Source organism: Zea mays, chromosome 2, assembly GCF_902167145.1.
Source record: "Zea mays cultivar B73 chromosome 2, Zm-B73-REFERENCE-NAM-5.0, whole genome shotgun sequence".
NCBI classification, from domain to species: domain Eukaryota; kingdom Viridiplantae; phylum Streptophyta; class Magnoliopsida; order Poales; family Poaceae; genus Zea; species Zea mays.
Window position 1 is genome coordinate 61,005,053 of NC_050097.1, and position 24,981 is coordinate 61,030,033.

A 24,981-nucleotide genomic window follows, 5' to 3' on the forward strand; every position below is an offset into this window, starting at 1 on the left:
TATATGCTATTTTACTACACTTATTGATTGTAGGATTGAATGTGCACTTAAGTGTAGGAGTTGTTTGAAACCCTAGTTGCATGATCTCAGGAATCCTGTTGAGATGAATACTAGTATGCTAGGTCGAGTAGCTGCTTTATTAATTAGGATCTCGGTAGAAGTCGAGTGATTTTTCTAGCACTCGCGCGAGGTCAGGAATTGGTTGTATCCAGTTTTATATCATAATGATGATGGTCTGTGAACAACTGTCCATGGGGATGCGTTGTCTACGAGACGAAAATTGGAATAAGGATTAAGGTGTGGTACCGTGTGTCAAGCGTTTGAACGTACTAAGCACATGCCGAGAAATATGGTAAATCGGTAAGCCTAGTACCTGATTGAACCTGGCAGTAGACTTTGCCCCTCACGCGACTTAAGACGTGGTCTCCCATTCCGGTTATGGTGGGTACAAGTGCGGTCACTGCACGACGGCAGTCGGGGTCAGTGAGGCATTGTACGCCAAGGCGGTGAGCCCTGATCTGCTGACGGGGAATCGATGGGGACGGTTGATGTGTGTGGGGACGGAGTGCCCCTGCATGTCGTGTGTTTAGGTTTACCTTGCAAGGATAAAAACTCGATTCGAATCGTCTGTTTCTCGCAGCTAATGAGACTGCTTGATCCATGCTGCTACATTGAGTAATAAGTGGAAATGAGTTGATTGGCAAAAGATGTTGATTGCTAAATTTGCTTGCTACCATGAATGAGTAGATAGTACACATCTAGTCTTAAGAGAGTCACACTAAAACTTGACAAAGCTAAAACTTGATTTATAAACTCAGCTAGTGCTTTTGGCAACCAAACCCCACAGCCAAACAGCTGCATGTCTAGAGGTAGAGGAGTAGACTCCTCACACCGGGTAAGTCTAGCTGAGTATTAGTATACTCAGCCTTGCTTGTGGCACCATTTTTGCAGGTACTACTTGATTTGGTTGATGGTGTGACTTGGCCTTCATCCCAGCCACCGGGATAGACGGTCGAGTGGGTTATTGCTTCCGCAGGAGAAGACCAGGAGGAGTAGCGTGGCCAGGCTTCGCCATGTTACTCGGGTTTTCTCCGTTAGTTATTTCCGCTGCATTAAAATTTATGGTTATTATTTTTGAAACTCCGATAATGTAATCACTAATGATACTTATTAAATTTGTGGTATTATTTTTATTGTATTTCTCTGTGCCTCACCTTTATGTGAGCTAGTGGTATTTGATCCTGGTAAGTGGCTTTATCGGACTAGATCCGAGGGACTGACGGGTTATTCCTGTTTAAGTGTGTTGCTGCCCTTAAGGGTGCGACTTGGGCACTTAAGCTGGAATAATTCGGGCGGTTCCGCCACAGTTCTCTTCAAGAAAGGGACTAATCGCCCGAAGAGATGGATCCTAAGGGAAAGGGGATGGTGGTCGACAACAACGAGAAGGAGTCTATCTTCAACGAGCCGAAGAATGACAAGTCTACCGACTTGGAGTCAAGCCACAAGCGCAAAGATGGGAAGAAGAAGAAGACAAGGCGCATCAAGGAGATCGTCTACTACGACAGCGACGAATCCTCTTCTTCCCAAAAGGACGACGACCACAACGACTACGAGAAAAGGAAACCGGTTAATTCGAACTTTTCTTTTGACTACTCTCGTATTCCGCAAAGTTCAAATTCGCATTTGCTCCCCATTCCACTTGGCAAGCCCCCTCACTTTGATGGAGAGGACTACGGATTTTGGAGCCACAAAATGCGTACTCACTTGTTCTCTCTCCATCCTAGCATATGGGAGATTGTAGAAAGTGGAATGCAATTTGATAGCTCGGATAGCCCTATGTTTATCAATGAACAGATTCATAAAAATGCACAAGCTACTACTGTGTTGCTAGCCTCTTTGTGCAGGGACGAGTACAATAAAGTGAGCGGCTTGGACAATGCCAAGCAAATATGGGACACCCTAAAGATTTCTCACGAAGGGAACGACATCACCATGCTCACTAAAATGGAGTTGGTGGAGGGCGAGCTTGGAAGGTTTGCGATGATAAGGGGCGAGGAGCCAACCCAAACATACAACCGGCTCAAGACCCTTATCAACAAAATAAGGAGCTATGGAAGCACGAGATGGACGGACCATGACGTCGTCCGACTATTACTAAGGTCCTTTACCATTCTTGATCCTCATTTGGTGAATAATATTCGTGAGAATCCCAGGTACACCAAAATGTCGCCCGAAGAAGTCCTAGGAAAATTCGTCAGCGGGCGAATGATGATCAAGGAAGCAAGGTACGTGGACGACGCCTTGAATGGACCGATCAACGAGCCGCAACCTTTTGCTCTCAAAGCAACAAGAAGCAAGGAGGCGCTACCTAGCAAGGTGGCACAAATTGAGGCGGCCGGACTTAATGATGAAGAGATGGCTCTCATCATTAAACGCTTCAAGACGGTACTAAAGGGTCACAAGGGGCAGCCAAGCAAGACCAAGACAAAGGGGAAGCGCTCATGCTTCAAGTGCGGTAAGATTGGTCATTTTATCGCTAACTGCCCCGATAATGATAGTGACCAGGAACAGGGAAATAAGAGCGAAAAGAAGAAGAATTACAAGAAGGCAAAGGGCGAGGCGCATCTAGGCAAGGAGTGGGACTCGGACTGCTCCTCTTCCGACTCCGACAATGAAGGACTCGCCGCCACCGCCTTCAACAAATCAACCCTCTTCCCAAACGAGCGTCACACATGCCTTATGGCAAGGGAGAAGAAGGTATGTACTCGGAACTCTACCTATGCTTCTTCAAGTGAGGACGAATCTAGTGATGAGGATGACGTAGATTACTCGTGTTTGTTTAAGGGCCTAGATAGAACCAAAGTAGACAAAATTAATGAATTGATTGATGCCCTGAATGAGAAGAACATACTTTTAGAAAAGCAAGAGGATTTGTTGTATGAAGAACATGATAAATTTGTAGAAGCTCAAAGATCTCATGCTCTAGAAGTTAAAAGAAATGAAATGCTTTCTTGTGAATTATCTTCTTGCCATGATACAATTTCTAAATTAAGGAGCATTAATGATGATTTGAATGCTAAGTTAGAGATTGCTAGTAAATCCACCTCTTGTGTAGAAAATGTTGTAGCATGCACTAGGTGTAAAGAAATTAACATTGATGATTATAGTGAACACCTAGCTTGTATTTCTAAATTAAATGAAGAGGTAGCTAGTCTTAATGCCCAACTTAAGACTAGCAAAAGTGATTTTGAGAAACTAAAATTTGCTAGGGATGCCTACACGGTTGGTAGACACCCCTCAATTAAGGATGGGCTTGGCTTCAAGAGGGAAGCCAAGAACTTAACAAGCCATAAGGCTCCCATTCCCACTAAGGAGAAAGGGAAGGCCCCTATGGCTACTAGTGCTAAAAGGAACCATGCCTTTTTATATCATGATAGAAGACAAACTAGATATGTGTATAGGAGTTATAATGCACATGATGATTTTAACTCTCATGCCATGTTTGCTTCTAGTTCGTCCTTTATGCATGGTAGAAATATGTCTAGGAAAAATGCTATGCCTAGAGAGAATGTTATTCATGCTCCTAGAAAAGTAGTGAATGAACCTTCTACAATTTATTGTGCTTTAAATGCTTCCTTTGCTATTTGTAGAAAGGATAAGAAAATTGTTGCTAGGAAGTTAGGGGCAAAATGCAAGGGAGACAAAACTTGCATTTGGGTCCCTAAGGATATTTGCACTAACCTTGTAGGACCCAACATGAGTTGGGTACCTAAGTCCCAAGCCTAAATTTGCCTTGCAGGTTTATGCATCCGGGGGTTCAAGCTGGATTATCGACAGCGGATGCACAAACCATATGACGGGGGAGGAGAAGATGTTCACCTCCTACGTCAAGAATAAGGATTCCCAAGATTCAATTGTATTCGGTGATGGGAATCAAGGCAAGGTAAAAGGGTTAGGTAAAATTGCAATTTCTAATGAGCACTCTATCTCTAATGTGTTTTTAGTAGAGTCTCTTGGTTATAATTTGCTATCTGTTAGTCAACTATGCAACATAGGGTATAACTGTCTATTTACAAATGTAGATGTGTCTGTCTTTAGAAGAAGTGATGGTTCACCAGCTTTTAAGGGTGTATTAGACGGCAAACTTTATTTAGTTGATTTTGTAAAAGAAGAGGCCGGTCTAGATGCATGCTTAATAGCTAAGACTAGCATGGGCTGGCTGTGGCATCGCCGCTTAGCACATGTGGGGATGAAGAACCTTCACAAGCTTCTAAAGGGAGAACACGTGATAGGTTTGACTAACGTTCAATTCGAAAAAGATAGACCTTGTGCAGCTTGTCAAGCAGGTAAACAAGTGGGAGGAGCGCATCACAGCAAGAATGTGATGACCACTTCAAGACCTCTGGAGCTGCTGCATATGGACCTCTTCGGACCCGTCGCCTATCTGAGCATAGGAGGGAGTAAGTATGGTCTAGTTATTGTAGATGATTTTTCCCGCTTCACTTGGGTGTTCTTTTTGCAGGATAAGTCTGAAACCCAAGGGACCCTCAAGCGCTTCCTCAGGAGGGCTCAAAATGAGTTTGAGCTCAAGGTGAAGAAGATAAGGAGCGACAACGGGTCCGAGTTCAAGAACCTTCAAGTGGAGGAGTTCCTTGAGGAGGAAGGGATCAAGCACGAGTTCTCCGCTCCCTACACACCACAGCAAAATGGTGTGGTAGAGAGGAAGAATAGGACGCTCATCGACATGGCGAGGACGATGCTAGGAGAGTTCAAGACCCCCGAGTGCTTTTGGACGGAAGCCATGAACACGGCTTGCCATGCCATCAACAGGGTCTACCTTCACCGCCTCCTCAAGAAGACTTCGTATGAGCTACTAACCGGTAACAAACCCAATGTGTCTTACTTTCGTGTTTTTGGGAGCAAGTGCTACATTCTAGTGAAGAAAGGTAGAAATTCTAAGTTTGCTCCCAAAGCAGTAGAAGGGTTTTTATTAGGTTATGACTCAAATACAAAAGCGTATAGAGTCTTCAACAAATCATCGGGTTTGGTTGAAGTCTCTAGCGACGTTGTATTTGATGAGACTAATGGCTCTCCAAGAGAGCAAGTTGTTGATCTTGATGATGTAGATGAAGAAGATGTTCCAACGGCCGCTATGCGCACCATGGCGATTGGTGATGTGCGACCACAGGAACACTTGGTGCAAGATCAACCTTCTTCCTCAACCATGGTGCATCCCCCAACCCAAGATGACGAACAGGTACCTCAAGTGGAGGCGTGTGATCAAGGGGGAGCACAAGATAATCATGTGATGGAGGAAGAAGCGCAACCGGCACCTCCAACCCAAGTTCGAGCGATGATTCAAAGGGATCATCCCGTCGACCAAATTCTGGGTGACATTAGCAAGGGAGTAACTACTCGATCTAGATTAGTTAATTTTTGTGAGCATTACTCCTTTGTCTCTTCTATTGAGCCTTTCAGGGTAGAGGAGGCCTTGCTAGATCCGGACTAGGTGTTGGCCATGCAGGAGGAGCTCAACAACTTCAAGAGGAATGAAGTTTGGACACTGGTGCCTCGTCCGAAGCAAAATGTTGTGGGAACCAAGTGGGTGTTCCGCAACAAACAGGACGAGCACGGGGTGGTGACGAGAAACAAGGCTCGACTTGTGGCAAAAGGTTATGCCCAAGTCGCAGGTTTGGATTTCGAGGAGACTTTTGCTCCTGTGGCTAGGCTAGAATCAATTCGTATCTTGCTAGCATATGCCGCTCATCATTCTTTCAGGTTGTACCAAATGGATGTGAAGAGCGCTTTCCTCAACGGGCCAATCAAGGAGGAGGTGTACGTGGAGCAACCTCCTGGCTTCGAGGATGAACGGTACCCCGACCATGTGTGTAAGCTCTCTAAGGCGCTCTATGGACTTAAGCAAGCCCCAAGAGCATGGTATGAATGCCTTAGAGATTTCTTAATTGCTAATGCTTTCAAGGTTGGGAAAGCCGATCCAACTCTTTTTACAAAGACATGTGATGGTGATTTGTTTGTGTGCCAAATTTATGTCGATGACATAATATTTGGTTCTACTAACCAAAAGTCTTGTGAAGAGTTTAGCAGGGTAATGACGCAAAAATTCGAGATGTCGATGATGGGCGAGTTGAACTACTTCCTTGGGTTCCAAGTGAAGCAACTCAAGGACGGCACCTTCATCTCCCAAACGAAGTACACGCAAGATCTGCTAAAGCGGTTTGGGATGAAGGACGCCAAGCCCGCAAAGACTCCAATGGGAACCGACGGACACACCGACCTCAACAAAGGAGGTAAGTCCGTTGATCAAAAAGCATACCGGTCAATGATAGGGTCATTACTTTATTTATGTGCTAGTAGACCGGATATTATGCTTAGCGTATGCATGTGTGCTAGATTTCAATCCGATCCTAAGGAGTGTCACTTAGTGGCGGTGAAGCGAATCCTTAGATATTTAGTTGCTACGCCTTGCTTTGGGCTCTGGTATCCAAAGGGGTCTACCTTTGACTTGGTTGGATACTCAGATTCCGACTATGCTGGATGTAAGGTCGATAGGAAGAGTACATCGGGGACGTGCCAATTCTTAGGAAGGTCCCTGGTGTCATGGAATTCTAAGAAACAAACCTCCGTTGCCCTATCCACCGCTGAGGCCGAGTACGTTGCCGCAGGACAGTGTTGCGCGCAACTACTTTGGATGAGGCAAACCCTTCGGGACTTTGGCTACAATCTGAGCAAAGTCCCACTCCTATGTGATAATGAGAGTGCTATCCGCATGGCGGAAAATCCTGTTGAGCACAGCCGCACAAAGCACATAGACATCCGACATCACTTTTTGAGAGACCACCAGCAAAAGGGGGATATCGAAGTGTTTCATGTTAGCACCGAGAACCAGCTAGCCGATATCTTTACCAAGCCTCTAGATGAGAAGACCTTCTGCAGGCTGCGTAGTGAGCTAAATGTCTTAGATTCGCGGAACTTGGATTGAATTGTAGCATACATGTGTTTATGCTTTTGATCATGTTCATTCTGCATTTTGTTGCTTATTGTGGTGCTCAAGTTGTACAAACACTTCCTGGACCTCACAAGTCCGTTGCAAAGTGATGCACATGTTTAGGGGAGATGTGTTACAACTTGACCCCTTGAGACTAACCATATGCTTGAGTTTGCTTGATTTAGTCTCGAAGGAGAATTGAAAGGAAAAGGTGGACTTGGACCATGAAAGACTTCCACTGCACTCCGATGAGAGGGTAACTTATTCCAAGTCCATCTCATGTAATCTTATTGCCAATTGATCTTAATTGAAGATTTTGGTGAGGCAATGGGGTTAAAGGGCCAAAGTTGATCCCGTTTTGGTGCTTGATGCCAAAGGGGGAAAAAATAAAGGCCAAAGCAATAAATGGATCAGCTACCACTTGAGAGATTTGAAAATAGTAGAGTAGAGCTTTTGTTTTGTCAAAACTCTCTTATTGTCTCTTTTGTCAAAAGCTGGCTTCTTGTGGGGAGAAGTAGTAATTATGGGAAAAAGGGGGAGTTTTTGAAATCTTTGATCAATCTCTTTTGGAATGACTCTCTTTATGCTCAACGTGTGTGTTTGACTTAGAGATAGAGATTTGAGTTTGATTTACAAAAACAAACCAAGTGGTGGCAAAGGATGATCCATATATGCCAAAAATGAATCAAAATAGATTTGAGTTCTATTTGAAGTGATTTTGCACTTGTTCTAGTTACTTTATGTTGTGTTGGCATAAATCACCAAAAAGGGGGAGATTGAAAGGGAAATGTGCCTTTGGGCCATTTCTAAGTATTTTGGTGATTGAGTGCCAACACAAGTGCTTAAGTGTGAATCTATGCCCATGGATGAACAAAGTGCAATTCACAAGTAAAGGTATGTTTCTAAGCCTTAGTACATTGGTTTTGTGTACTAACATACTTATCTAAGTGTTAGAAACAGAGAGAAGAAGAAAGAAGAAGAGTTGGCTGTGTACAGCCAAAAGGTTGCTTCGGTCTGGGGCACCGGACTGTCCGGTGGTGCACCGGACAGTGTCTGGTGCGCCAGGCTGCCTCGGCCTGAAGACGCCGCTCTCGGGAATTTGCCGACGGCGTACGGCTAAAATTCACCGGACTGTCCGGTGTGCACCGGACTGTCCGGTGAGCCAACGGTCGGCCGAGCCAACGGTCGGCCGCGGAATCTGCGCGCGACACGTGGTCTGGCCAACGGTCGGAAGGAGGCACCGGACTGTCCGGTGTGCACCGGACTTGTCGGGGACCATAATTAGGGGTACCCTCAAGACGCCTAATTCTCAGCTGGTAACCCCCATCAGCATAAAGCTGCAAAGGCCTGATGGGTACGATTAAGTCAGGGATCAGTCCACACGAGTGACTCGATCACGCTTCACCCGAGCCTAGCCTCGGCCAAGGGCAGCCGACCTCGAGAGACTTCCGTCTCGCCCGAGGCCCCCTTTTTATGGCGGACACATCACCGGCTCGCCCGAGGCCTTGGCTTCGCTCAGAAGCAACCTTGACTAAATCGCCACACCGACTGACCAAATTGCAGGGGCATTTAACGCAAAGGTGGCCTGACACCTTTATCCTGACACGCGCCCCCGGCAGAGCCGACGTGACCGCCGTCACTCCACCGCTCCACTGGCCAGTCTGACAGAAGGACAGCGCCGCCTGCGCCACTTCGACTGCAGTGCCACTCGACAGAGTGAGTCTGACAGGCAGCCAGGCCTTGCCAAAGGCGCCACGGCGAACTCCGCTCCGCCCGACCCTAGGGCTCGGACTCGGGCTAAGACCCGGAAGACGGCGAACTCCGCTCCGCCCGACCCCAGGGCTCGGACTCGGGCTAAGACCCGGAAGACGGCGAACTCCGCTCCGCCCGACCCCAGGGCTCGGACTCGGGCTAAGACCCGGAAGACGGCAAACTCCGCTCCGCCCGACCCCAGGGCTCGGACTCGGGCTAACACCCGGAAGACGACGAAACTCCGCTTCGCCCGACCCGAGGGCTCGGACTCCGCCCTGGCCTCGGCCGAACGACTTCCGCCTCGCCCGACCCCTTGGCTCGGGCTCGGCCACGGCAACAAAAGGCAGACTCAACCTCGGCTTCGGAGGAACCCCCACGTCGCCCTGCCTAGGGCACAGACCGCCACGTCAACAGGAGGCGCCATCATCATCCTACCCCGAATCGACTCGGGTCACGGAGGACAAGACCGGCGTCTCATCCGGCCAGCTCCGCCGGAGGGGCAATGATGGCGCTCCACAAACTCTATGACGACGGCGGCCCCCAGCTCTCTTACGAAAGCAGGACGACGTCAGCAGGGACTCGACAGCTCCAACAGCTGTCCCTCCACCAGGCTCCGCCGCACCTCCGACAGCCACGACATCACGCCAGCAGGGTGCCCAGATCTCTCCGGCTGCCACATTGGCATGTACCTAGGGCGCTAGCTCTCCCTCCGCTAGACACGTAGCACTCTGCTACACCCCCCATTGTACACCTGGATCCTCTCCTTATGACTATAAAAGGGAGGACCAGGGCCTTCTTAGAGAAGGTTGGCCGCGCGGGACCGAGGACGGGACAGGCGCTCTCTTGGGGCCGCTCGCTTCCCTCACCCGCGTGGACGCTTGTAACCCCCCTACTGCAAGCGCACCCGACCTGGGCGCGGGACGAACACGAAGGCCGCGGGACTTCCACCTCTCTCACGCTCGGCTCCGGCCACCTCGCCTCTCCCCCCTTCGCGCTCGCCCACGCGCTCGACCCATCTGGGCTGGGGCACGCAGCACACTCACTCGTCGGCTTAGGGACCCCCCTGTCTCGAAACGCCGACAGTTGGCGCGCCAGGTAGGGGCCTGCTGCGTGCTGACGAACAGCTCCCCGTCATGCTCCAGATGGGCAGTCTCCAGCAACCTCTCCAGCCCGGGACGGTGCTTCGTTTCGGGACTCTTGAGTTCATGTCCTTCGACGGCAGCTACGACATGATACTTCTTCCACCGCCGCGCGACTACGACAATGGCGGCCGACAACCCGCCCGCCGGCGGCGGAATCGACGACGTCTTCCCCGCGTGGTGGAAGAGCAACATTCGGGCTCGCTCCGTTCTCTCCCCCGCCAACGGAGGAGGAGGCGGGGCCGTCAAGGCCAGGCGGGAGGCCGCGCTTCGTCGGCCATCGAGCGAATCGACGCCCCCGACGCCCCGGCGGAAGGCACGCCGGACGTCGACCTCGCGTTCAAGACGGAGGCAAGCGCCGTCCCCCCGCGGCACGCTGACCCCAAGCAAGAAGACGACGCCGGCGCGCTCGCGGAAAGCCTGCAGGACGTCGCCCTCGAACCAGACATGACGGTGCAACCAGTCCCCGATGTGACAACGTCGCTCCTCGTCGACCAAAAGGTACCGACTAACTCCCATCTTGCGTCATTTCGACTCGGCCTCAACCCGCCAAACGACCTCGTTTTGGCGGGCGCTCTCATTGAGGCGAGTGCAACCCCACTGAGGTTCCGTATGCGGTCGCCTTGGGACCGACTGACGGACGTCTCGACCTACGGGCCCTCTGGGTCCGAGGAAGATGACGATCCCAGCATTGGTTGGGATTTCTCCGGACTTGGCAACCCCAGTGCCGTGCGGGACTTCATGACCGCATGTGACTACTGCCTATCCGACTGTTCCGATGGAAGCCGCAGCCTTGGCGACGAGAGCTGCGGCCCAAGCCGCGAATGTTTCCACATCGAGCTAGGGGATCCCTCCGAAGGCAACCATCTTGGCATGCCGGAGGACGGTGATCTCCCTAGGCCGGTGCCTCGCGCCGACATCCCACGGGAGCTAGTTGTGGTCCCCGCTCCGGCGGGGGGTTACGACCCACAACTCGAGCAAGTCCGCGAGGCGCAGGCCAGGCTCAACGAGGGAACAGGAGCGCTTGAGCCGATCCGCCGGGACGTCGGACAGGCATGGGTGGGCCAACCCCTGGTCGGAGAAATACGTCACCTGCCCCAAGGTCTCCAGCACCGCGTCGCCAACGATGTCAGGATCAGGCCGCCGCCCGCATCCAGCGGGGTTGGTCAGAACCTGGCAACCGCAGCAATGCTCATCCGCGCGATGCCGGAGCCGTCAACCACCGAGGGTCGGCGAATCCAGGGAGAACTCAAGAATCTCCTGGAAGGCGCTGCGGCCCGGCGGGCCGAGAGCACTGCATCCCGAAGGCAGGGATATCCCTAGGAGCCTCATGCCGCGACTTCCCGATTCATGCGGGAAGCCTCGGTCTACACCGGGCGCACGCGCAACACCGCGCCTGCGGCCCCGGGCCACCTCGGCAACGAGCACCATCGACGCGACCGTCGGGCTCACCTCGACGAAAGGGTGCGCCGAGGCTACCACCCCAGGCGTGGGGGGCGCTACGACAGCGGGGAGGATCGGAGTCCCTCGCCCGAACCACCCGGTCCGCACGCCTTCAGTCGGGCCATCCGACGGGCGCCATTCCCGACCCGGTTCCGACCCCCGACTACTATCACGAAGTACTCGGGGGAAACGAGACCGGAACTGTGGCTCGCGGACTACCGCCTTGCCTGCCAACTGGGTGGAACGGACGACGACAACCTCATCATCCGTAACCTCCCCCTGTTCCTCTCCGACACTGCTCGCGCCTGGTTGGAGCACCTGCCTCAGGGGCAGATCTCCAATTGGGACGACTTGGTCCAAGCCTTCGCTGGCAATTTCCAGGGCACATACGTGCGCCCCGGGAATTCCTGGGACCTCCGAAGCTGCCGGCAACAGCCGGGGGAGTCGCTCCGGGACTACATTCGGCGATTCTCGAAGCAGCGCACCGAGCTGCCCAACATCACCGACTCGGATGTCATCGGCGCGTTCCTCACCGGCACCACTTGCCGCGACCTGGTGAGCAAGCTGGGTCGCAAAACCCCCACCAGGGCGAGCGAGCTGATGGACATCGCCACCAAGTTCGCCTCTGGCCAGGAGGCGGTCGAGGCTATCTTCCGAAAGGACAAGCAGCCCCAGGGCCGCCCATCGGAAGAAGCTCCCGAGGCGTCTGCTCCGCGCGGCGCCAAGAAGAAAGGCAAGAAGAAGTCGCAATCGAAACGCGACGCCGCTGACGCGGACCTTGTCGCCGCCGCCGAGTATAAGAACCCTCGGAAGCCCCCTGGAGGTGCAAACCTCTTCGACAAGATGCTCAAGGAGCCGTGCCCCTACCATCAGGGGCCCGTCAAGCACACCCTCGAAGAGTGCGTTATGCTTCGGCGTCATTTCCACAGGGCCGGGCCACCCGCCGAGGGTGGCAGGGCCCGCGACGACGACAAGAACGAAGATCACCCAGCAGGAGAGTTCCCCGAGGTCCGCGACTGCTTCATGATCTATGGAGGGCATGCGGCGAATACCTCGGCTCGGCACCGCAAGCAAGAGCGCCGGGAGGTCTGCTCGGTGAAGGTGGCGGCGCCAGTCTACCTAGACTGGTCCGACAAGCCCATCACTTTCGACCGGGCCGACCACCCCGACCATGTGCCGAGCCCGGGGAAATACCCGCTCGTCGTCGACCCCGTCATCGGCGATGTCAGGCTCACCAAGGTCCTGATGGATGGGGGCAGCTGCCTCAACATCATCTACGCCGAGACCCTCAAGCTCCTGCGCGTCGATCTGTCCTCCGTCCGAGCAGGCGCTGCGCCCTTCCACGGGATCATCCCTGGGAAGCGCGTCCAGCCCCTCGGGCGACTCGACCTCCCCGTCTGCTTCGGGACGCCCTCCAACTTCCGAAGGGAGACCCTGACGTTCGAGGTGGTCGAGTTCCGAGGAACCTACCATGCCGTGCTAGGGAGGCCATGCTACACGAAGTTCATGGCCGTCCCCAACTACACCTACCTGAAGCTCAAGATGCCGGGCCCCAACGGGGTCATCACCGTCGTCCCCACGTACAAACACGCGTTCGAATGCGACGTGGAGTGCGTGGAGTACGCCGAGGCCCTCGCCGAGTCCGAGGCCCTCATCGCCGACCTGGAGAACCTCTCCAAGGAGGTGCCAGACGTGAAGCGCCATGCCGGCAACTTCGAGCCAGCGGAGACGGTCAAGGCCGTCCCCCTCGACCCCAGTGGCGACACCACCAAGCAGATCCGGATCGGTTCCGGGCTCGACCCCAAATAGGAAGCAGTGCTCGTCGACTTTCTCCGCGCAAACGCCGACGTCTTTGCGTGGAGTCCCTCGGACATGCCCGGCATACCGAGGGATGTCGCCGAGCACTCGCTGGATATTCGGGCCGGAGCCCGACCCGTCTTGGTGCCCCCGGCGGACGGAGAAGCCCTTTTGGTCTACGTCGCTGCGACCACTCAGGTGGTTAGCGCCGCGATTGTGGTCGAAAAGCAAGAGGAAGGGCATGCATTGCCCGTTCAGAGGCCGGTCTACTTCATCAGCGAAGTGCTGTCCGAGACTAAGATCCGCTACCCACAAGTTCAAAAGTTGCTGTATGCTGTGATCCTGACGAGGCGGAAGCTGCGACACTACTTCGAGTCCCATCCGGTAACTGTGGTGTCATCCTTCCCCCTGGGGGAGATCATCCAGTGCCGAGAAGCCTCGGGCAGGATCGCGAAGTGGGCAGTGGAAATCATGGGCGAAACGATCTCGTTCGCCCCTCGGAAGGCCATCAAGTCCCAGGTGTTGGCGGATTTCGTGGCCGAATGGGTCGACACCCAGCTGCCAACGGCTCCGATCCAACCGGAGCTCTGGACCATGTTTTTCGACGGGTCGCTGATGAAGACGGGGGCCGGCGCGGGCCTGCTCTTCATCTCGCCCCTCGGAAAGCACTTGCGCTACGTGCTGCGCCTCCACTTCCCGGCGTCCAACAAAGTGGCCGAGTACGAAGCTCTGGTCAACGGATTGCGGATCGCCATCGAGCTAGGGGTCAGACGCCTCGACGCCCGCGGTGATTCGCAGCTCGTCATCGACCAAGTCATGAAGAACTCCCACTGCCGCGACCCGAAGATGGAGGCCTACTGCGACGAGGTTCGGCGCCTGGAAGACAAGTTCTTCGGGCTCGAGCTCAACCACATCGCTCAGCGCCACAACGAAACCGCGGACGAGCTGGCTAAGATAGCTTCGGGGCGAACGACGGTCCCCCCGGACGTCTTCTCCCGGGATCTGCATCAACCCTCCGTCAAGCTCGACGACACGCCCGAGCCCGAGGTACCCTCGGCTCAGCCCGAGGTACCCTCGGCTCAGCCCTAGGCACCCTCGGCCCAGCCCGAGGCACCCTCGGCCCAGCCCGAGGTACCCTCGACCCCCGAGGGCGGGGCACTGAACGTCGAGGAAGGGTAGAGCGGGGCCACACCAGATCAAGATTGGCAGGCCCCGTACCTGCAATATCTCCGTCGAGGAGAGCTACCCCTCGACCAAGTCGAGGCTCGGCGGGTAGCGCGACGCGCCAAGTCATTCGTCTTGCTGGGCGACGAAGAGGAGCTCTACCATCGCAGCCCCTCGGGCATCCTCCAGCGATGCATCTCCATCGCCGAAGGTCGGGAACTGCTGCAAGAAGTACACTCGGGGGCTTGCGGCCACCACGCAGCGCCCCGAGCCCTTGTCGGAAATGCTTTCCGGCAAGGCTTCTACTGGCCAACGGCGGTAGCTGACGTCACTAGAATTGTCCGCACCTGCGAAGGGTGCCAATTCTATGCGAAGCGGACACACCTCCCCGCTCAGGCTCTGCAGACAATACCCATCACCTGGCCCTTCGCTGTATGGGGTCTGGACCTCGTCGGTCCCTTGCAGAAGGCGCCCGGGAGCTACACGCACCTGCTGGTCACCATCGACAAATTCTCCAAGTGGATCGAGGTCCGGCCTCTGAACAGCATCAGGTCCGAGCAGGCGGTGGCATTCTTCACCAACATCATCCATCGCTTCGGGGTCCCGAACTCCATCATCACCGACAACGGCACCCAGTTCACCGGCAAAAAAATCTTGGATTTTTGCGAGGATCACCATATCCGGGTGGACTGGGCCGCCGTGGCTCATCCCATGTCGAATGGGCAAGTAGAGCGTGCCAACGGCATGATTCTACAAGGGCTCAAGCCTCGGATCTACAACGACCTCAACAAGTTCGGCAAGCGATGGATGAAGGAACTCCCCTCGGTGGTCTGGAGCCTAAGGACGACGCCGAGTCGTGCCACGGGCTTCACGCCGTTTTTCCTGGTCTACGGGGCTGAAGCTATCTTGCCCACTGACCTGGAATACGGCTCCCCGAGGGCGAGGGCCTACACCGAACAAAGCAACCAAGCTAGCCGAGAGGAATCGCTGGACCAGCTGGAGGAAGCTCGGGACAGGGCCTTACTACACTCGGCGCGGTACCAACAGTCCCTGCGACGCTACCACGCCCGAGGGGTCCGGTCCCGAGAACTCCAGGTGGGCGACCTGGTGCTTCGGCTGCGGCAAGACGCCCGAGGGAGGCACAAGCTCACGCCGCCCTGGGAAGGGCCATTCGTCATCGCCAAAGTTCTGAAGCCCGGAACATACAAGCTGGCCAACAATCAAGGCGAGATCTACGGCAACGCTTGGAACATCAAACAGCTACGTCGCTTCTACCCTTAAGATGTTTTCAAGTTGTTCATATACCTCGCACCTACGCAAAGTTTAGTCGTCAAGGAAGGGTCAGCCTAGCCTCGGCAAAGCCCGACCCTCCCTCGGGGGCTAAAAGGGGGGAGACCCCCTCTGCGTCGAATTTTTCCTCGAAAAAGGATCTCTTTTTAGCAGGATTTCTTTCGTGCTTCTTGACTACTTCGGAAAGCGGATCCTGGAAACGACGAGGTACACGTAAGCAGCCAAGGCTGACCGAGCCGAGGGACTCCTACGCCTCCGGGATACGGATACCTCACTCATCACCTTCTGCAATAAGTAACTTGCGCTCGGATAAAGCGACTCCGTGGACCGAACGAGTCATCACGTTCGGAAGCTCTCCTGCCAAAGCAGTCCTTCAAGCTTTCTCGACTAAGTCGGGGACAGGGCCTCATGGACGGGTGAAAGTACGCGTAAGCGGCAAGGCCGACCGAGCCGAGGGATTCCCACGCCTCTGGGATACGGATACCTCACTCGTCCCTTCCGCGAAAAGCAACTCTCGCTCACACAAACATCCCTGTTACCGACAGAGTCCAGATGCTCGAAACAAGAGGAAAAAAGACGCAGCTTCGCAAGCGCGGCGAGGGTGTGTTCTTCTGGCCTCGGCGGCCGCAGAAAGCACACGCTACAAGGTGATCTGATCCTGCAGGCTCGGGTCTTCACGCTGAAGGGAGCCGTAGCACCCTCGGCATCGACGACGTCTTCAGCAAAGCCCGACCCAGCCTCGTGCGGCGCCGCGGTCGAGGGACTCCTCCGGGAATCCGGCCTGAGCAGGCGGCTCAACCGGTTACCCCTGGGGCCTCGGTCAACCGGCTTCCAAGGGCGCCAGCCCGACCCGAGGCCTCGACTGATCGACTTTGGCGTCGGCCCCGCTGACGGACAACACGGCTAGGCTCCGGCCAACCAGGTTCCCATTCTCGAGCCAACTCCGCCTCTATTCATACTGATATCGCTACCCCTGGCCTCGGTCCACCGAAGGGCGGCCGAGGGGTCTCTTTAACTAAGCTAGAGGAGCCCCAGACAACAAGGCCGAACGGGCCGAGGGATTCCTACGCCTCCGGGATACGGATACCTCACCCGTCACCTTGACACGGGGCGACTCATGCTTGGTAAAGCGGTTCAGATAATCAACAGGCGAGGCTTAGTGCTCGAAAACGAGGAAAAAACACGGCTCCGTGCCGAAATTACATACATGTTCAGGCCCCGACAGCCACGATGAACAAAAAACACTGGCATTCGAGATGCCACTACGAACGAAACTCCGGTTCCCCCTCCGCAGGCACGAACGACCCCACTCCGAGGGGGAAGGTCTGCGGAGCAACGGAGGGCCGGCGAACGGCGCACCGTCACCTGCTCCGGCAGTGGCGACAACGACGACTTCTGCTCCGGGGGGCCGAACAGCGGCAGCACTGACCTCAGGGTCGATGCCGCTGCCAGGGGACCCCCGCCCGTGCCGAAACTTGTGAGGCAAGGACGGGCAGAAGGCCGAGAAGTTGGAGGTCAGCCCGTGGCCGGTCCCGGCCGCCGCGCCGGCGGAAGAACCTCTTCCAGCTGCCGTGGCGGACGCCGGCGCCGCGAGCGGCCCCGAAGCCACCCGCGGCTGAAGACCGGGCACGCTGCAGCTGCCGGACGCCACGGGCAATGCCCGCTTCTCCCCCCATCACTGAGTGAAGGAGCGGGCCACCGCCCACGCAGGGGCCGACCCCAACTCGGCACTCTCCCCTCCCCAGCCTTGGTGATGAAAATCCTTGAGGCCGAGGAAGGGGCAGAGGCCGCAGCCCGGCTCGCTTTCCCCCACCATCAAGCTGGAGGTCGCCATCTCGGGTGACCGCCGGTGAAGGGGTGCGACCGGGCTGCGTGATGAAAATCCTTGAAGCCGAACGATGGCTGAGAGGTACCAACTCCCATGGAGTTGCGTTCCTCCAACGAGGAGGCGGAAAGGCGGCGGATACCCCCCATCCGGGGGCTTGGAAGATGGGAAGACACGACGCTTAAGGGAGGAAGAAGACATGGTTGCCTTCCGAAAGGAGTCTCCCTCCTTTTAAAGGCAGCTCTCCCTACGTGCGCCCCCAGGCGCCGCGGGCTGAGTCTTCTCCAACACGCTCCAAGGCCCTCCCCTGCGACTCGGGGGCTGGGTCCCGCATGTCATGCAAGCCGGCTCAGGGCAGAAGAAGCCAAACCGCCGCGCGTGGTGCGCACGACCGTCCAGCGGTTACAAGCGACCCCCCATTTTCGCCCAGACTAACGGGCAGAAGGGGCGGGCAGCCATGCAGGCGGCATGCAACCGCGCCAGGTGGACGCGCTTCTCCGACTTCTGACACGCCAGCTCGGGAACCCAGGCCCACGCGTCGAGCAACCGGCGCGCCAGTTGCTGCATGCAAGCAACCGCACCGCCACTTGTGCCACCATCGCGCCTCTTCGGTTGCGAAGCCCATGCCACGACTCGAGGCGACCCAACAGCGCCAGACTGGCGCGTCAGTCAAAGCGACCGAAAGTGGGCCGGCAGTAATAGCGGTGACAGGCGGGCGGGCGCAGCGGTCACGTCGTCAGCCAGGCTCACGTCCTATCCTGAGACAGCAAGAGAGCCTCCTCTCATGGCGTGGAGACGGTGCACCCGTGACCCGTTCCTCGAACGGATCGCACGCGCGCAGCGGCCGCCCCGCCAACCACTCGCCCCATCGCATTAACTCCGCGGCGGGACACGCGGCGCCTCTGGCAGGAGGAGCGCGCGACGCTTCACCTTCGCCGTAATAACCGCGTCAGAAAAGGTACGCCACGTCGTCCGATTTCGTATCCTTTTCCGTTTTCCTCTTTCTCTATCTCTTGCAACAGGGACCGGGAAAGGGGGATACCCCGAAAGGGATCCTTCTCCGCGAAGGAACCGGGCTCCGAGCCCCCCATTACTGATCAGGGGTTCGAAGGCTGGCCCTCCGAAGGGTTCAACAGTCGCCTCAGATCGCGTGGGCCCGACACCCACTACTGGTCAGGGGTTCGAAGGCCAGCCCCCCGAAGGGCTCCACGGCCGCCTCAGGCTACTCGGGCTCCGCGCCCATTACTGATCAGGGGTTCGAAGGCTGGCCCCCGAAGGGTTCACAGTCGCCTCAGACACCGAGCGAGGGATGACCAGGGGTACGTTCGATACATAACCAAGGCTCGGGCTGCGCTCCCGAGGTACCCTAGGACATTTCCGAGACCAGCGGGAACGATCTTGTAACGGAATCCCATCGGAGGGAGGCATCGAGCCCTCGGACCCCGTCGCCAGGGGACCGGGTCCGGCAAATCACCCGCAGGTACTTTTGGGCGTGCCTCTGGGCCCCTAGCCGACCCCCAACGAACGGGGCACGGACGTCCACTCGGATTACCCGCTTGCAGCTCACCGGAGACACCATGTTCGGTGCCCATCGAGGGTAACATGGCACACTCCCCCCCTCCTCCTTGCGGAAAGGCGACGTAGGGGCGTATGTAAAAAGTCGAGTCTGTCCCTGATCGTCCTCTCGCCCTGTGCAGAGGCTCGGGGGCTGCTCTCGCAAAAAACCGGCTCCGGCCAAATCGTTGACAGCGTCAACATACCAGCCCGAAAGCTTGGGCCCCGACCGTGCACCCGGGCTACGGCCAGTTCGCATGAGGGAACGACCAGACCAGCCGAAGCGTTAAGCGAAGTATTAAGACCTCGAAGGAGTGTAACCACTCCTCCGAGGCCTCGGGGGCTACACCCGGCGGGTGCGCTCGCGCGCACCCACCGGAACGAAATGCAACCGAGAAAGGCTGGTCCCCTTGCAAAAAAGTGCGACAAAAAGCCTCCAAGCGAGTGCTAACACTCCCTTCGAGGCTCGGGGGCTACTGTCGGGGACCATAATTAGGGGTACCCTCAAGACGCCTAATTCTCAGCTGGTAACCCCCATCAGCATAAAGCTGCAAAGGCCTGATGGGTACGATTAAGTCAGGGATCAGTCCACACGAGTGACTCGATCACGCTTCACCCGAGCCTAGCCTCGGCCAAGGGCAGCCGACCTCGAGAGACTTCCGTCTCGCCCGAGGCCCCCTTTTTATGGCGGACACATCACCGGCTCGCCCGAGGCCTTGGCTTCGCTCAGAAGCAACCTTGACTAAATCGCCACACCGACTGACCAAATTGCAGGGGCATTTAACGCAAAGGTGGCCTGACACATTTATCCTGACACGCGCCCCCGGCAGAGCCGACGTGACCGCCGTCACTCCACCGCTCCACTGGCCAGTCTGACAGAAGGACAGCGCCGCCTGCGCCACTCCGACTGCAGTGCCACTCGACAGAGTGAGTCTGACAGGACTGTCCGGTGCGCCAGATCTGCAACGGTCGGCAACGGTCGGCTGCGCCTGTTAAGGAAAGAAATCGGCCAAAGGCGCCACGGCGAACTCCGCTCCGCCCGACCCCAGGGCTCGGACTCGGGCTAAGACCCGGAAGACGGCGAACTCCGCTCCGCCCGACCCCAGGGCTCGAACTCGGGCTAAGACCCGGAAGACGGCGAACTCCGCTCCGCCCGACCCCAGGGCTCGGACTCGGGCTAACACCCGGAAGACGACGAAACTCCGCTTCGCCCGACCCCAGGGCTCGGACTCCGCCCTGGCCTCGGCCGAACGACTTCCGCCTCGCCCGACCCCTTGGCTCGGGCTCGGCCACGGCAACAAAAGGCAGACTCAACCTCGGCTTCGGAGGAACCCCCACGTCGCCCTGCCTAGGGCACAGACCGCCACGTCAACAGGAGGCGCCATCATCATCCTACCCCGAATCGACTCGGGTCACGGAGGACAAGACCGGCGTCTCATCCGGCCAGCTCCGCCGGAGGGGCAATGATGGCGCTCCACAAACTCTATGACGACGGCGGCCCCCAGCTCTCTTACGGAAGCAGGACGACGTCAGCAGGGACTCGACAGCTCCAACAGCTGTCCCTCCACCAGGCTCCGCCGCACCTCCGACAGCCACGACATCACGCCAGCAGGGTGCCCAGATCTCTCCGGCTGCCACATTGGCATGTACCTAGGGCGCTAGCTCTCCCTCCGCTAGACACGTAGCACTCTGCTACACCCCCCATTGTACACCTGGATCCTCTCCTTACGACTATAAAAGGGAGGACCAGGGCCTTCTCAGAGAAGGTTGGCCGCGCGGGACCGAGGACGGGACAGGCGCTCTCTTGGGGCCGCTCGCTTCCCTCACCCGCGTGGACGCTTGTAACCCCCCTACTGCAAGCGCACCCGACCTGGGCGCGGGACGAACACGAAGGCCGCGGGACTTCCACCTCTCTCACGCTCGGCTCCGGCCACCTCGCCTCTCCCCCCTTCGCGCTCGCCCACGCGCTCGACCCATCTGGGCTGGGGCACGCAGCACACTCACTCGTCGGCTTAGGGACCCCCATGTCTCGAAACGCCGACAGGACTGTCCGGTGCGCCAGATCTGCAACGGTCGGCAACGGTCGGCTGCGCCTGTTAAGGAAAGAAATCGGGCACCGGACAGTGTCCGGTGTGCACCGGACTGTCCGGTGCGCCCGACGACAGAAGGCAAGGATGGCCTTCCAGATTTGTTCTCAACGGCTCCTAGCTGCCTTGGGGCTATAAAAGGGACCCCTAGGCGCATGGAGGAGAACACCAAGCATTCCTACAACCTTTCTAAGCACCAAGACATTGATCTCACGCATTCGATTCATTGTGATAGCATATAGAGCTCTTGTGGAGTTGTGTACTCTTTGAGTTGTGTTGCGAGCTCTTGTTGCTGCTTGTGTGCGTGTTGCTCTGATCTTTTGAAATCTTGTGTGCGTTGCTCATTCCCCCCTTGCTCTGTGTTTATTTGTAAACTTCAATTGTAAGGGCGAGAGGCTCCAAGTTGTGGAGATTCCTCGCAAACGGGATTGAGAAAAAGCAAGCAAAACACCGTGGTATTCAAGTGGGTCTTTGGACCGCTTGAGAGGGGTTGATTGCAACCCTCGTCCGTTGGGACGCCACAACGTGGAGTAGGCAAGCGTTGGTCTTGGCCGAACCACGGGATAAACCACTGTGTCCTCTCTGTGTTTGATCTCTTGTGGTATTGTGTTTTGTTGAGACTCCTCTCTAGCCACTTGGCAATAATTGTGCTAACACTTAACAAGTTTTTGTGGCTATAAGTCTAAGTTTTACAGGATCACCTATTCACCCCCCCTCTAGGTGCTCTCAGTTTCTCGCTGTGGCAAGTGAAGATGCGGGCGATTCTCTCGCATGCTGATCGCGATCTGGATGTTGCCCTAGATGGGTTTGGCAAAAAGGACATCAGGACTTGGACTGATGAGGAGAGGCGCAAGGATCGTAAGGCGCTCGCACATATTCACCTTCATCTGTCTAACAATATCCTGCAGAAGTTTGGAGGAGAAAACCGTCAGTGCACTCTGGTTGTAGCTGGAGTCGATCTGTATGCCGAAGGATCTAACCAGCAAGATGCATGTCAAGATGAAGTTGTTCTCCCACAAGTTACATGAAGGAGGTTCTATTCTGACGCACATATCGGTGTTTAAGGAGATCGTGGCCGATCTGACATCTATGAAGGTAAAGTTTGATGATGAAGACCTAACTCTTCTTCTCCAGTGTTTCCTCCCTGCATCGTTTAGCAATTTTCGAGATACCATCCTATACAGTCGTGATACTCTAACCGTGCTGGCTAAAGTGTATGAAGCTTTGACTGCAAAAGAAAAGATGAGACAGATGGTTAACTCAGAAGATGCTGTCGGCTCGAGTGGAGAAGCTTTGTATGTCCGTAGCCGCAGTAAGATTCAAAATCGAATCTACCATGGAAAATTTTGCTTTAGGGGCAAGAATCATATTGAAAATTATGTTATTTCTGAAGTATGAGTTCATGATTTTGAGTGCTCCCAATTTAGAGCAGGTACTTGATGTGAGGATGATCCTTAGATGTTCCGTCAGAGTTCTGATAACTAGAGCAACTTTAGTTTTTGCAGCTATCTGCCTCGGCAGCTGCCTCCACCGCCGGGTGCACATCCTTGCAGAGGCGCCTTCTTCAAGTCGCTGCAGTTCAAGACGTGTGACCCGCGGTTGCTCATTGAGCTGATGGGGCAGTCATCCATCCTGGTATGTAAGTAACTAGGATTGCGCCGCAGTTCAAGACGGGAGACCCGCTATCGCGTTCGCTCATTCGTAATTTGACCACCTTTTTAGTACCTGAGTATGAAATAAAAGGACTAAACATAAGATTCAACCTTTGGTGTATTTCTGATACGTAACTAGCAGAACACCGTTAATACATGTCAATATGTCATTGTATGAAATCAGTACAGGGGTGCGGCAAACTGAAACAAAAGCATCTCTTTCTGTGTGTCAACCTCTCTATCTGACACTATCCCTACCATTCACAATCACACCACCCCTTGCCATGCATCAGATTAATGGACAAGAGTCAAGCAGCTGAATGTCAATCCTAATCAATCCAAGACAAACCCCAAGCAAGAAGTGAAAAAATGGCGATAGAAAGTGAAAGTCTCTAACGGCATGTACAGGTTAAGTGTTCTTGGAAAAGCCTCTGAAGCCTTGGATCAGCAGGCAGAACCCCTGCCCCGACGCCCCACCGGCTGCCGCCTTCTGCCGCCGACGGGTCGGCGTCACCGGCAGCTTGTCCGGCTCCTCTCCGTAGTGGAAGCAATCGTCGTCCGTCCACAGCTTTGCCTCTGACGCGCCGCGCGCCTGGAACGTGAACACAGCGCAGGAGGAAGACGAGTGGGGCAACTCGGCGGCGGGCGCGTGGGCGTGGAAGAGCCAGCCGTGCAGGTCCCACGTCATGTCGACGGGGGCGCCGCCGTCGAGGAAGATGGTGTGGCAGCCGCGGAAGTTCCAGCGGAGCCGGCGGAGCTGCACGACCCTGAGGCCGTCGACGGTGACCCACGCCTCGGCGTCGGCGTCGGCGTCGCGCAGCACGACGCCGATCTCGTGCTCGTCGCCCGACTCCAGGAACCGGGCCTTGGTGGCCCAGCGGCCGCGCCCGACGAAGCGCTCCCGGCGGCGCGCCAGCCGGGACGCGGCGACCGGTATCCCGCCGTGCAGGCGGTCGACGTACCCGCGGCTGAGGTCGCCCAGCAGGAGCACGAACTCGGCGTCCGCCACCACGGCGACGTAGAAGCCGGAGGCCGGCTCGGGCCCCGCGCCACCGGCGTACCGCGCCGCGCCGTAGTCCCAGAACACGCCCACCACGCAGCTGCCCGCCGTGAACGTCCCGCTCCCCTTCTTCCTGTGCAGGTGCCGCGGCGCCGCGGCGCGGCTGCGCGGGGCGGCGGCCGCTGCCGCCTCGTGGACCGCGACGGAGAGCGCGGGCCCGTCGGGCGCCCGCGACCAGGTGACGTCGATGAGCAGCTCCTTCCCGGACGCCGCGAGCCGCGAGCGGTACGCGGTGGTCACCGCGCTCACGGCCGGCGCCCGCCCGCCGGCGGCCTCCGGTGCGCCCGCCGCCGCCGCCGCCGCATTGGCGGCGCTGGAGCCAGAGCAGGCCACGTCGGAGATCCGCACGGCGTGCTCGCTGAAGCACGACACCAGGTCCTTCATGCCTCGGTTACCTTCCTTCTCTCGTGTCGTCCTCTTCTTGGACGGACGGACGGACGAGCACCCCGACCTGGAATTCTTCGGCCGCCTACCACTTATTACCACCACCGGGCCGCGGGGCGGGGGCGGGGGCGTGCAGGGACGGGGGATGGCTTTGCGGGCAGCACCGGCATTACGTTGAACTGGCGATGGCGACGGGCATTAGAAAAAGAGGTAATCGCAGGAGAAAGGTATCTCTTGACTGGGAAGCCTGCCAGGCAGTCGACTGGGGCTTGTACAAGGTAGGTATAACCCTTTCGCTCTCATCCCCAGCTCATATGCCATATGCATCTCTTCCGTTACCACTGCTCTGCCACCACCACAGCTCTAACAGTTTCAGTTTCCTCCCGCCGTGCTCCTTTTAATTCCCTTCAATCACCAGTGGGTCCAGCGGGAGCACAGATTCGCGTGTAGCCGAGGCAAATCTCGGTTTCGGCCTCCTTCAACTTTGTACTTACTACCCTTTCGGGCTTTTTCCCTTCCGTTTCCGGGCTTTTGTTGTAAACTGCCGGGTCAGGGTACGAGCAATGCGAGGAGTCGCGAGAGAACGCATCTCTTTCTCTACCGGCTACCGCGCTTTAGTAACAAATGGTTCCACTGAAACTTCCCAAACGAAACGGGGGGCGGCACCTGCCGGCTGCCGCCACAGAGGGAAGCCCTGGCACGAGGGCGGCTCTAGGCCGAGGTAGAATGGGCCACGTCCATAGTACACCACGTACGCCGTATCCCGGATGCCGTGGCGACGCTAAAAGTTGATAACAGTATAGTACGCAGATTTGACCATCATGCAAC

The 24,981-nt window shown here is 56.3% G+C and overlaps 1 protein-coding gene across 1 annotated transcript; it reads right to left on the bottom strand.

Annotated features, from left to right (window-relative positions):
- Window positions 1–22,427: 22,427 nt before the first annotated feature.
- On the bottom strand, window positions 22,428–24,773 carry LOC103646516 (uncharacterized). Its single transcript, XM_008671248.3, has 2 exons — window positions 23,116–24,773; window positions 22,428–22,782 (listed from the first exon to the last, which is right to left on the bottom strand). Exon 1 carries the CDS (start codon window positions 24,151–24,153, stop codon window positions 23,119–23,121), a length of 1,035 nt encoding a protein of 344 aa, XP_008669470.1. The 5' UTR covers window positions 24,154–24,773; the 3' UTR covers window positions 22,428–22,782; window positions 23,116–23,118.
- Between the last annotated feature and the right edge of the window lie 208 nt (window positions 24,774–24,981).